At 38.7% G+C, this 12813-nt stretch overlaps 1 protein-coding gene across 1 annotated transcript in view; it reads right to left on the minus strand.

The window, feature by feature from the left end:
- Window positions 1-386: 386 nt before the first annotated feature.
- Window positions 387-12813, minus strand: part of LOC113025907 (matrix metalloproteinase-17-like) — a 99781-nt gene continuing 87354 nt past the window's right edge. Inside the window, exons 9-10 of the mRNA XM_026174149.2 lie at window positions 12233-12490; window positions 387-2370 (exon numbers count right to left, since the gene is read on the minus strand). Coding sequence (XP_026029934.1) covers window positions 2045-2370; window positions 12233-12490 — 584 coding nt within the window. The 3' untranslated portion in view covers window positions 387-2044. The remainder of the gene's footprint in view (window positions 2371-12232; window positions 12491-12813) is intronic.

A 12813-nucleotide genomic window follows, 5' to 3' on the forward strand; every position in this document is an offset into this window, starting at 1 on the left:
CGAAGTATCTGAGGTGGTAAATATTTTCGGATTTGTGACATTTTCTTCCTCTGATACTCTTTCCTCAAGAAACACGGATATACTGCGTAATCCTCTGTGCCAGCAGATCTCTTTATAAACCCATTTGGCGTAAGTGTGAGGTGTGATTTGTTTTCCTGATGAACAGCACTGACCATTACAAGAGAAGACACATTTAAGAACATCAGACAGAGGGGGAGCAGCTCCCAGTTGGTGTCTGCAAGCTGTCATGTTACCATCGTCTGTCTTCAAGCCTGGGCTTTCCTTCAAAAACACAAAAATAATTACACACTCGGTCCACACAGTAGCAGAAATAAGCACTCAAAATAACACAGGGCACTCGTGTGACAAGAAAAAAAAAGAAGTCATTCACAGATATGTTTTTTATTTTCCTATAAAAATATTTTACAATAGAAAACACAGCTTAAAATATACACAGTCCACTTAGTGATGCAACAGCTGCAGAACCCTTCAACTCAAATATATCAGTCTATAGGTAAATATATCTTTACAGCAAGAATAAATTCAGCGGGGCTACAGGGAACTGTCAGTCACCAAAAAAACCACTCTTTGAACTCTATGAGCTGATCAAAGTAATGTAAAAGATACTGAATTATAAACTGATTTCAATAGTAGATACAACTAAACTGAGTGGAAGGAATGCTTATAACCCAGAGGTGAAAATGAGCAGCTGTTCCTCACTTAGTCCGATGATTCAGGCATGGAAACTGGTCTGTCCACCTACTCATCCATGCATCCGTCTACCTCTCACAGCAGGAGTAGGAGCATTCAAACATTAATGCTCGTTGCAAGCACACGAGAGCACAGGATGTTCGTATGTGTGCACGCAGTGGGGTTTATTAAAAGGTCGGTTCCACAAATAAAAAAAAATCATGTTTACCTCTGGTGCTATGCTGCCTTGCAGGTAGTTTTGGTTTTATCTCTCCAGTTTGAGTAAAATAGAGATGAATGGAAAGCAGCAGTGCTTGTGAACACGCAGAAAAATGACTTACTTGCAAATTCAACAGTAGTGTATCTTTTCAGAAAGTGTTCCTTTTATTCTGAATAATTTACAGGTCTTGTTGCAAACTGGAACTAATTTTTAACACCAGAAAATCACTGTGAGTTCTGTAGGTGGTCAGAGCAACACCACCATTATTATTTTGGCATAGAAAATGTATTGTGGTACTAAAATCTGTGTGTGTGATGTTTGTTTTTGTCTCTCTGTGTATGGACAGACTGCTGCATTGTCCCCAATTTCCCATTGGGGACAATAAAGTTAGCAAAATCAATCCATGTACATAGCTGGTTATAATCTGAGTTTGAATATAAAAAGAAAACATGGTTTAGGTTATTTAAAACAAATTTTGGGCTGATAATGGATCAGTGCTCCTTTTTATAATGGGTGTATTCCTTTGCACTTGCCTTCAAGTCAAAATAAACTTAGTATGTTTGTCATGTGATGATTTGCTGCTGTAAACTTAAAAAACATTTCTATTCACTTACAATTTTTCCTTTGCAGAGATTTGGCCGTTAATCATTTGCTGAAGCTGTTTTCACACATGCACTGTGGCCCTGAACTGAGCACAAGCATTTTACATGGATCAGACAATAAACAGTCTGTACCCAGCCAGCTCACTAAAACAAAGTCCATGCGATGTCTGATTAGGTGCATGTGAGAATAGTACATGTAACTGACCAGTGGATTACAGTTAGTTGGCTTTATGTGTCCTGCTCCCTTTCCAAAAGCAGAGTACCTGAAGTATCTGTTTGCTGCATGAAGAAAAATTATGACAATGCACCGGATGAATCTCCTCACTTCTTCTCTTGTGCATGTATGAAAACAGCTTGTAAAGCACTGAAAGCTGGGTGATGCCCATAAGAATGACTGCTTGATGGCAGTGCCCCTTGAAAGTCATGATAAATAAATAACAGCAAATTTAGAGCAAAAAGATACTAAATTATATAAGAAGAATATTTTCCAGTTGTTGGTTTGTTCACTGGCCCTCTGTCCCATGCTTTAGCATCATAGCAGTTCAAAGCGGAGAGCCAGCGAGAGCGTCCAGAGAGGCGGCAGCAGCCAAACGAGGGACGGGGATGGGCGGACGCCTAAAGGCGAGGCGGTGTCAGAGGTGCAGGAGCACACCTCGTATCCGTTCTCTGCGTGGTCTGGGTGGCGGTGCACGTTGACTCTCGTCTCTGTGCTTTTGGGCTGTGTGTCCGGAGAGTCCGACTGCATCTCTGTGCACAACAGCCAGTCCGTTGCGATGAGGCGGGGGTATCCTGCCTCCACCTCCATGTCGCTGCCTGGCACTCGCCAGTACTCCTTCCCCTTAAAGAAATAGGACGAGCCTTCGGAGACACAGATTAGAAGGTGGGGATTAGTGTGTGTGTGCATGAACTACAGATAAAAGAATACAATACTAGACTTTATACTAATGGCAGTTCAGAATTGTCTTTGCTCTTCGCTCAAAGCTCAATAAGCAGAGAACACATTAAACACCAAGGGCTATAATTTGTACCCAGCGTGCTAAGTGTTTATGTTTAGCATTTTCACTTATTACCTTGCCCCACAGTACATCTGTTTGATAAACCAGAATGTGTGTGAACCAGGTGTCTACATCCATCATGGAAAATTATATCATTTAATTTAATATAACAGCTGCGTTTTCCACCAGTGTGCCTTGGAGAGGAAACTCCGCTGCAGTTTACAAACTTGCATGGACCGTAGCACAAAAACTATAAACCTGTCTCAGAAAAAATGACATTTATATACAAACTAAATGACCACAGCAAAAAACTGTGGAAAGAAATGCAAATTTGCTTGATTTTAACAAAAATATCCATGTGATATGAAAGACGGCATGCTTATTTATGCAAGTTGTCTCCTGGAAACTCTGGTGGTCATACTCCAGCCATCGCTCCGATTACCTTTGTCAGCACTGAAGTAACTGGTGAAACAGGTAATTTTTTAAATGTACTTTCATTTCAAATTTTATTTAAGAGTCATGAATCAAACCAGTAAAAATGGGACTCATGAAAATATACATGGAAAGTATATAAGGCAAAAACAGAGTTTGTATAATTCTAATGAAAGTCAAATATTGAAAATTTATATTTGGCATGACCACTTTTACTCTTCAACACACCCTGAAATATCTTAGGCAGCTTCATTCAGAGCTCTTCTCTGGATGCTGACTGCCTTTTCTTTCTTTCAAGATGATCCTATATAGCTACAATAAGAGATCTGGGGGTGTGGGGAGGCCAATCCATGACTGACAGTGTGTGTTTTTCTATCCAGGTATGCTTTTACTGTTGTAGCAGTATGCTTGGGATCATTTTCATGCTGAAAAATGAAGCTGTCAATGTGCCAATCAGATTCTCTCTACATGGTATTGCATGGTGGATCAAAATCTGATGGTACTTTTCTGGATTCATAACACATTTGATCATCACTGTTGTACCTTTCTGTCCTCCTCTGTAGATAATCAATAAGATTTGAACCAGTAATTACAAATTTGGATTCATCATTCCAAACGACCTGTTGCCACTGATTTCCAGCGCACTTTTTGTATAATTTGTCACACCTCAGTTTTTTCCTGCCTTCATTAAGAATGGCTTCTTTACAGCCAACCTTCCAATCTTCTATTTTTGATGAGGCTTTAGCAAACAGTACATGGATCAACAGAGGGGTCAGATGAATCACTCAGGTCCTCAGTCAGGTCTTTGATGGATTTACTGTTTCTTGGAGACTTTCGTTTACTGTTCATCTGCAGTAAAAACTCTGAAAGAGCTTCAGAAATCCTGGAGAACTGCTGCTCAAGATCACTATAAAAAAATTACAAGAATGCCTGGTTCCTTGCACGCAAACTATGTACTATACTTTCATATTAGATATTAACATGTGATCCTTTTGAAGAAATAATTAAGTAAAACTGACATGCACTGGGTATGTAGTATAAAGTGGATTTTGTATTTGCCTTTGCTGTTCAGACCATAGCAATGCCTTATGGGTGCTCTTGACATAATAATTGAACTGTCAGTTGATTGCTACTGATATACCCACCACTGTGCCTGTCTATTCACTACAAGGCACTTAAGTTAATTAGAGTCACCAGAATACCAAATGGGCATTGGCACTGTGCTTCTGATGTAAATGCCACTTTGCTGAGTGCCATTATGACAAATATTTTCAGGGTTTATCAGATGTGGTATTATGAATGATAATAACATACAAAGTTTGTGGGCAATATTTTCCTCGCACGTTCTTTTTTCTTGCTCTATTTCTGATGCGGCTATAGTGAATGCACTCATTGAAATTGTGTTCATTTGAGACAAAAAAAATTGAATTACAGAATTAAATGAAAAACTTAACACCTCCGAATGAATGCATTAATATGTGCTTAACGTTTGTAGTTTACAAACTCATAATAAGCTTCCTGATCTCCCACAGACTGAATTCGTTATCGTGAAGGCGCCCACCTCCTCCAAGGCTGTTCACCTGATTCCTATGAATTTTTTTTATTAACCAGTGACTATGACAAACAAGCAGAGGGAAGTAAACATGTGATAATGGTGTGGCTCATTAATAAGTAAGTGGCAAGAGATAAACAAGTGAAGGAGTTTGAGCAAAGTGAAAAATGTTTTCCCATTGTTAATGGCCTTGGAGCTCGCCAAGTGCAGAAGAGCTCCAAGAGCTATAGCTTCATAACTCCGGAGTGAATAGTGTTTGTCTGTGAATGCTTATTCAGACGTATATATACCTAAACCGCATCTTATTCTATCACAGTGTGTGAGGAAGTGTTGGAGGAAGTGGGGAAATGAGAAGAAAGACAATAACAACAAAAGATAAGGACTTATTAAGGCATATAGGACCTGTAGCCATAATAGAAAATGCTTGATATTGTCTTCAGAACTGCTTTAATTATTTGTGGCATAAAGAGAAAGTGCCAGAAACATTCTTCAGAGATTTGGGTCCATATTGACATGATAGCATCACACAGTTGCTGCAGATTTTTCAGCTGCATATTCATAATGTAATCTCTCGTTCCTTCACATCCCAAAGGTGCTCTACTGGATTGAGATCTGATAGCTGTGGAGGCCATTTTACTTCAGAGAACTCATTGTCATAATTGAGAAATCAATTTGAGATGATTTGAGCTTTGTGACATGGTGTGTTATCACCTCAGGGAACAGGTACGCTGTGCTCACAAAGGGATGGGCATGGTCAGCAACAATACTCAGGTAGGCTGTGCCATTCAAACGATGCTCAGTTGGTCCTAAAGGGTTTAAAGTGTGCCAAGACCATATCCCTCACAGGATTACATCACCAGGAGCAGCCTAAAAAAGGCAGGAATTTATCCATATTTTCATCTTGTCGATAACAAATCCAAACTAAAATTCACCAGTCAAGCTTCTTTCAATTTCCTAATGTCCAATTTTGGTAAGCCTGTCTTGGCCGACACGAGTGTGGTGTCGTGCTGCTGTAGTCCATCTGCTTCAAGGTTCGACGCATTTTCTGCATAACTTGGTTGTATTACTGTTGCTCCTGTTTTTATGCGTATACTCATTTTGAACGTCAGCAGCTCGTGTTGAACATGTACTGTGTTGTTGCCATGTGATTTGTTCATTAGATATTTGTGTTAATAAGCAGCTGAATAGGTGTACCTAAAAAAGTAGCCAGTGAGTGTATATCTGAAGTAATGTACTGCCTGCATTGCTGTCACTTACTGTATGTTTTTGGTTATTGCACTAATGTTCATATCCATGCATTGTCCTTAAAAATGCATGCCAAACAGCTTTCATGTCAAACACAATTTCTGAAGTGAAATAAAAGGATGAGTGTCTGTACTCCCAGGACGCTTTGCCTCCATTTTCTACATTTTCTCAGGTCGAAACCTAGATGGAAAAATGTGGCAAGACCCACAGCTTTTACAAGAAATCCTCATTCTTATAATAGTGCTGCTCCTGAAATAAATGCTTTTGCTTTGTAGTTTGTGTTTGTGTTGGGTAATGAGAACAATTAAAATGCCTAAAAAGTGCAACGCAAGTTGATGTGGCAGCTGTGCTGGTCTAGCAGTTTTCCTCTAAGTGGGTGAAGGCTCACAGCACCTAGTAATCCTTTTCCTGTGCATAATCATGAGGATGTATTCACACTTAGCTGCAGCATAGTACAATAAAGAGCCCAAGATGCACTATCGTGCATGGAAACACACCTATGGAGTTTAATTCTTCTGAGTACTCCCAATCTTTACCCTACCTACACAGCCAAATTACAATCCTAAAGCAGCTCTTAATTTCGTTGTTCTCATGACAATGACAATAAAGTTTCTGATTCTGATTCTGATTCTCTCTGTTTGCAAAAAGCGTAGGCCACAGGGTCTTCACCTTTCAAACATGTCCTCACTTTCTAACTTTAAGTATCATTTTGATCTTCACAAAGAGAATATAGTACACATTCTACTTTCTCCTCTGTCACAGTTATTGGAAGATCAAACTTGTACAGTAGGGCTTAATGTCACTTTGTCTTTTTCAACTTGTTCTTTCTTTCCCTCAGAGATCAAGCGTCCTACAGCTGTCAGAATCTGGAGAATACACTTCATGTCACTGAGTTCTGGCTAATAATACAGCTTCTTTGACTGAAGATGAGTCATGAGCTGTGCAGAACAAATAAAGTTCATGAAGACAGTGAACCCTTTAAGTTTCATCCACCGTTATAGGTTATATAAGCTTGTGACTCTATGCAGACTCGTAGTAATTTTCACCTATATAAAGGGTGTAAACTAATTAGGTGATTTATATGATATGTTATGCCAGTAACTTATCTTGAAGGACATCTTCTGAAATATGTGAATCAAAGGATGACGCTGTTATACTTTTGTAATTAAATCGTGTAAAAAGATGAAAACCCACAACACATTCCTCAAGCTTCCCAGTGAGTCTCTCGCCCCCAAGGCCATTAATGCTCACTAGGCATGTAATTTCTTTTATTAATCAATTAAAAATACTTTAACTTCCTTTGTGCTACTTAGCAAATCTTTTCTGAAACAGGAATAAATAGTAATATTTATTCACAACCATTTTTTGCTGTGTATTAAAACACACTAATCGGCACTTGTGTACCTTCATAGTGTCGGTGAGGTTGATTAAAGATGGACTGCCCTGCCAAAGTTCATGATAATGATAGTGCACGTAATGGTGTGGCTCTCAATTAAAAACAATTAAAACAGCTCCATGGACCAAAGGAATGAAGCATGTCAGAGTGTCTTCACAGTTAACACCTTTAGCTACTATTGTTTCATTAGTTTTGGCCTTTTCATTAACAACAACAACAACAAAATAAATAAATAATGCATGTCTGACGTTATGCAATGAACTGGCAAAACTGAACACAAATATAATTGGTCTCATTGGTCTCATATTTACCCTAATGACTGCTCTTGAGTAAATGCTGCTTTTAGTCACTGCAATTCTTGGCTGTGTAATAATCCACACTTATCAGCATTTATGTACCATGATAGTTTTGGTGAGGCTGAAAAAATAAAGACTGCCCTGCCAAAGTTCATACTCATATTCCCCTGATTGGCAAATGGTTAGTTACTTGGTGAAACTGCTTGTTAAGAGGTAGATGGGGTTCCATCAAAAGGCTCACAGACAGCATGCAACACACCGACTTGTCCCTAAACACTTGCCGACTGTCTGTGAAGCCTGAAAGTTGAAAAGCGCACAACAAAGCAGAAACAGATCATTCGATAGTGACCACATAACAAGGCTTTTGATGAGCTGTTCAACAACAGCTGGGGAAAAGACAATTTTACTTATCCAGTGGTCTCTAGGCCTGTGCGACTAAGGCCTTAACTCAAGTTGATATTTTGACTCTACTAATTTGACAGTACTGCAGATATAGTGTTAGCTGGTTTCTGAGAACTTGAGTCTAAGATCAAATCCATAAAAGGCAAGACTATTCCTGAGTGCTGTACTGATGTCAGCAGCTATGATTGTTTTTAGAATTACAGAAGCATTTATAGACTTTATGTCCTCTTTCCCTCCATTTTTCAACCATTTTCTATGGTTTTACTGTCATTACCTGTTTTTTTAAAATTCGTATCACGTGAATGAATCTATATTTCTAACAACTTTAATATCTTTGTCCTGAAGTCTTATATTCTCTATTACTTACACATTCTTCGAGTATTTCTAAATAATTTTTATGGCAAGATGTCACCACGTGTCCTCTTTCCTCTTTGGTGTCGTATCACTCTCTTTCCCTTTGTCTGTTTCAATCTCTATTTCCTGTCTATTCACACTGAGATGGTGAAACAAACCGAGAACAGGCTTTGATGTGGCTTCAATTCCCAGGTCCCATGGTTTGTATATGTGCATTTAGGCAAATGGGTTTCCAACTTGACTGCTTTTATCTCAAAACGATAAAAACAACAACAACAACAACAACAACAACAACAACAACAACAACAAAAAAACCCTCCAAAACAATCTTCATCCAAGCAAGTGCTTTAGCACCATTTAAGAATTATGAAAATTGATCAAGGCACACTACTGCGACTATAAAAGCAAAAACCAAAATGGATTTAAATTTGGCAATTTTTGCAAAGATAGTTGGATCTTCTCCCCTGTGTCAGCCTTTCAACTTGAGTTTCAATTTTAGTAAAAGGAAATCAGAGAGAGCCAAATCTGCCAAGTAGGGTGGGTGGCAACCTGTAGATGCTTCACAAGGAGACAGCATCGAAGAGTATGGTCTGTTTTAGGTTCATAACCACCCCGTAAACTCTATCTAGACTAACCTGTTTACACGTGTGAACACCTTTCATTCACAAGTGTTCTTTCATGTAAACTGCACTTGCATGGGGTGGTGTAACAGGGAGCAGAAGGTTTGTTTCTTGTTGAAAATTCTGCAGAGGAAGAACAAGTACCCTTATGTGTACACACACACACACACACACACACACACACACACACACACACACACACACACACACACACACACACACACACACACACACACACACACACACAAATATACAAACATGTGGGTAAACTCATCAAAGAGCTCAGAGACCTCCGAGTCTACAAGCTTGGAAGACAGAACACAGACCACTGACAGGGAAAAAAGAGCTTTGCTGTATTTACATGCGCTGCAGGGTTGGTTAGAGACATCCTGGCTTCCACTGAGCATTCTCAAATTTTAAAAATAAGTGTCTGCTTTTTTGATGGATTTTCAAAATCCAAAAACACTCTCAAGCACCATCCAGAGCCTAATACACTGACAGAAAAGAACTGCTGCTTTTGTTTGAACACATGGTGTTCAGGCGATTTTACAACTCTTAACCAAGATGCAGGAGTGATGTGTTGTGACCTTGAGTCAGCTGGTACAGTGGAGCTATACAAAGTGATTACACTGGGCAAGCTCCAAGGTTTGACACTGCGAATATGAAGCAGTGTTGGCAGACAAGACCATGTGTGCAACGTCAATAACAGATAAAGGTTAAAAAAACAAACAAACTCCCAACCCTCTATTGACACATGAAAAAAATTAAACAAATTAATAAACAAATGCAAATGTTCTTCTAATCTGTATCCTACAGCCACACCAAAACAATCATGGATGCATCCAAGGAATGCCAAATATAAATAAACTAAAATGAAATAGGAGCAAATGGTGGAACAAAATGCATTGCGTGAATAATGAAAACTCTTAAAGGACACGTATTAGGCTTTTGATTTGTCTCGGAATCTGAACACTGAATCCCCAGAACATGCTTAAATTTTTAAATCCATGGAACATGCTTCACTTATTCTGAAAGATCCATGACAGAAATAATAGATCACAAATTGCACCGCAGGTTACAGGAGTCAGCTGGACAAAAAACAGCCTGGATGTTACAACATGACTGGCTGTGAGTACTCCAGAGGGCAGTCTTACATTATTCATGTAAGAATGAAGCATACATTTTAAGACTGAAGAATAAGCAAAACAAAAGGTTTTGGTAAAATAACCATATTCTGCCAAACGACACTTAAATTCAACGACAGTGTTGGCAGATGGCTGCCCCTCCCTGACTCTGGTTCTGCTCGAGGTTCTTTCCTGTTAAAAGGGAATTCTTTCTTCCCACTGTCACCAAGTGTTTGGCGTATTCTCTTTATTATTGTAGGGTCATTGTCAAACAATACTAAGTGTTCTGTTGTGGGATGGAACCATCTAAATAAAATGTAACTGAAATTGAATAGAATTGGTAATGCACACTTGCAGGTAGTTATTTATGTAAAATATAAAGATAATGAGGAATTTGAAGCTGATGAGGTGAGCTTGGAAACATTATTTGGGAAGGGTAAATTAAAAAAGTCACAGCAATTTGTCTACATTTGACTTAAAATGATAAATGTTAACATTTATAATGCAAAAGAAGAAGGTAAGACAGGACCAAAATCACAAGGATACTCTCTCTGTGAATTACAAAGCTGTACATTTGATTTTATAGCAATCTATAATATCTCTACAGTATTTTTTAAAAATTAAACAATGTGGTTTTTGCCTTCAGACAGTTCTTTGGGGTACAAATCCAACACGGGGCTAGAAACATACCTCAGAGATTTTGGTCCATATTGACATGATAGCATCACACAGCTGCTCCAGATTTTTTCAGCGCCATGATGCAAAATTCCCATTCCACCACATCCCAAAGGTGTCCTATTAATGGCTACGGAGGCCATTTGAGTAAAGTGAACTCAATGTCAAATTCAAGAAACCAGTCTGACATAATTTAAGCTTTATGACATTGCATGTTATTCTGCTGGAATCAGCTATAAAACAAATACCTACACTGCGTGTAAAGGGTATATGCTCAGTTGATATTAAGTGTCCCTAAGTGTGACAAGACATAAAAAAAAAACCATTACACCACTACCAGTCTGAATCATTGCTACAAAGCTGGATGGCTCCATGCTTTCATGTTGTTTGCACCAAATCCTGACCCTGCCATCTGACAGATCAGGATTTACTGAGGCTCATGACACTTTTTTTTGTTACATAGTTGTATTGAAGGCAATGCTAACGTGTTAAGAGTTTGCTTTTTGCATATGTTAAAGAAAAGTAAAGGGCTCCTAATAGAGGGAATCAACTAGGAACCACAACATTGCGTAAAAAAATCCCACGACGAACTATTCAGTGACATTTCAAGACATACTTCTGAATGGAAGTGGTGGAGTGACTGGCTCAGTGAATGACACTGCCATCCTTATGCCAATAGCAAGGCCTAAAATTTCATCCAAGACTTGAAGCTGCATTCCTAACTTGCCTAATTGTTCTGTTGTCTCATATTCTTCTCAAACTTTATTCCGGTCTAAGGACTTCCCCTGAGAACGGTGTTGCATAGTCTTGCCTTAGGCTTAGAAAATAGCACAGCAGACTACTGGTTTGATGCTGTGGTGGAGTGTTACGACTCTATTTTTCTCAGAGAAATGTAATCATTTTTCACTGAAAGAAACTGACAGGCAATTCATCATTTATATGTTGAATCTAATCAATCAGAGTGTCTTTATAATCAATTTTTAATCAAGACAGAAGCGGTCAAAAATATGTCACTGGCTTTACTCTGAGGACATTCTGACTCTGGGTGATTGATTAAGGTGTAGTTTTGATCATTTTTTTTGAGGATGATGTAAACAATTTGCTTTGCAGATTTATTATCAAACATATGGTTATTTCCTTAAAGGAAATAAACTCTTTAGTGTTTTTCTTAAATTTCAAATTATCATCACTCACTGTAAAGCACTGCAGAAAGAAATTTTAGGTTCTGCGTCTTCTACCTCTAGCTCTGTCTTAGAGCACACAACACTTCAGTGTCTAAAACAAAGTGCTCAGCTGACTTTGTTTTAGTTGAAACTCTTGGATAAGGACAAGATGTCCATGTCAAATTTCACAGTAAAGTAAATGGTTAACCAACTGGTATGCATACTGTGCTATGCAATTCTAATCAAAGTCACATCATTATTCTGTACATGCAATCCGCTATCTATCTAGGACATGCACTCACATGCACCCACACATACAACAGTGCATCCATCAGGGAAGGTCTGGGGTTCAGTATCTTGCCCAAGGACACAACTGTGCCAGTGTCAACTTTGCCTCTCTTTTTCATCATTTTATGCACATAAGATGGGCGGGCAAAACTGTGTAAAAAAAAAAAAGATTACTTACCATCAGACCACCTCATGGCATCATCAAGTTGTGATGGCAGCCCTTTCCAGAGGTTGCTGTCCTTAGGGTAGCCCAGGTCCATTCGTCTCAGGTGGTCATCGTATCGCCAATAGCGGTTGTCCTTAAAGAAGTAGGTTTTGTCGTTGTGTAGCCAAACAAAGGCAGCGTCCACACCCTCCAACGGTAGGCCAAAGTCACTGATGGGACGAGGGTAACCTTCCTCCACAATATTGTCTTTAAATACCCAGTATTTTAAACCTAAAGAAAGTTAAACATAACGAGTTAAAACCTACTTACCAATATGATGTTTTATAAAGAAAAGACATCTGAGAGGATACATTTGAAAAGAAAATAATGAAAGGAAATAATTAAATTTAAAAAAAAAACAAAACGCACACATATGTTTTTTTGTGTAGTTTTTTTGTGTAGTCTTAACCACAGTGGTAGCTCAAAAGTTGTAGCTTGTTTATGTCCTTCTTTTCAATACTTTAAATGTCATTGCCTAACTCCTCTCCTACTCACATAGACTTACAAAATACACAATTTCCTTAAAAATCCCACCTGCTCTCTTCCAATGTTTT

Source organism: Astatotilapia calliptera, chromosome 7 (genome assembly GCF_964374335.1).
Source record: "Astatotilapia calliptera chromosome 7, fAstCal68.1, whole genome shotgun sequence".
Taxonomy (NCBI): domain Eukaryota; kingdom Metazoa; phylum Chordata; class Actinopteri; order Cichliformes; family Cichlidae; genus Astatotilapia; species Astatotilapia calliptera.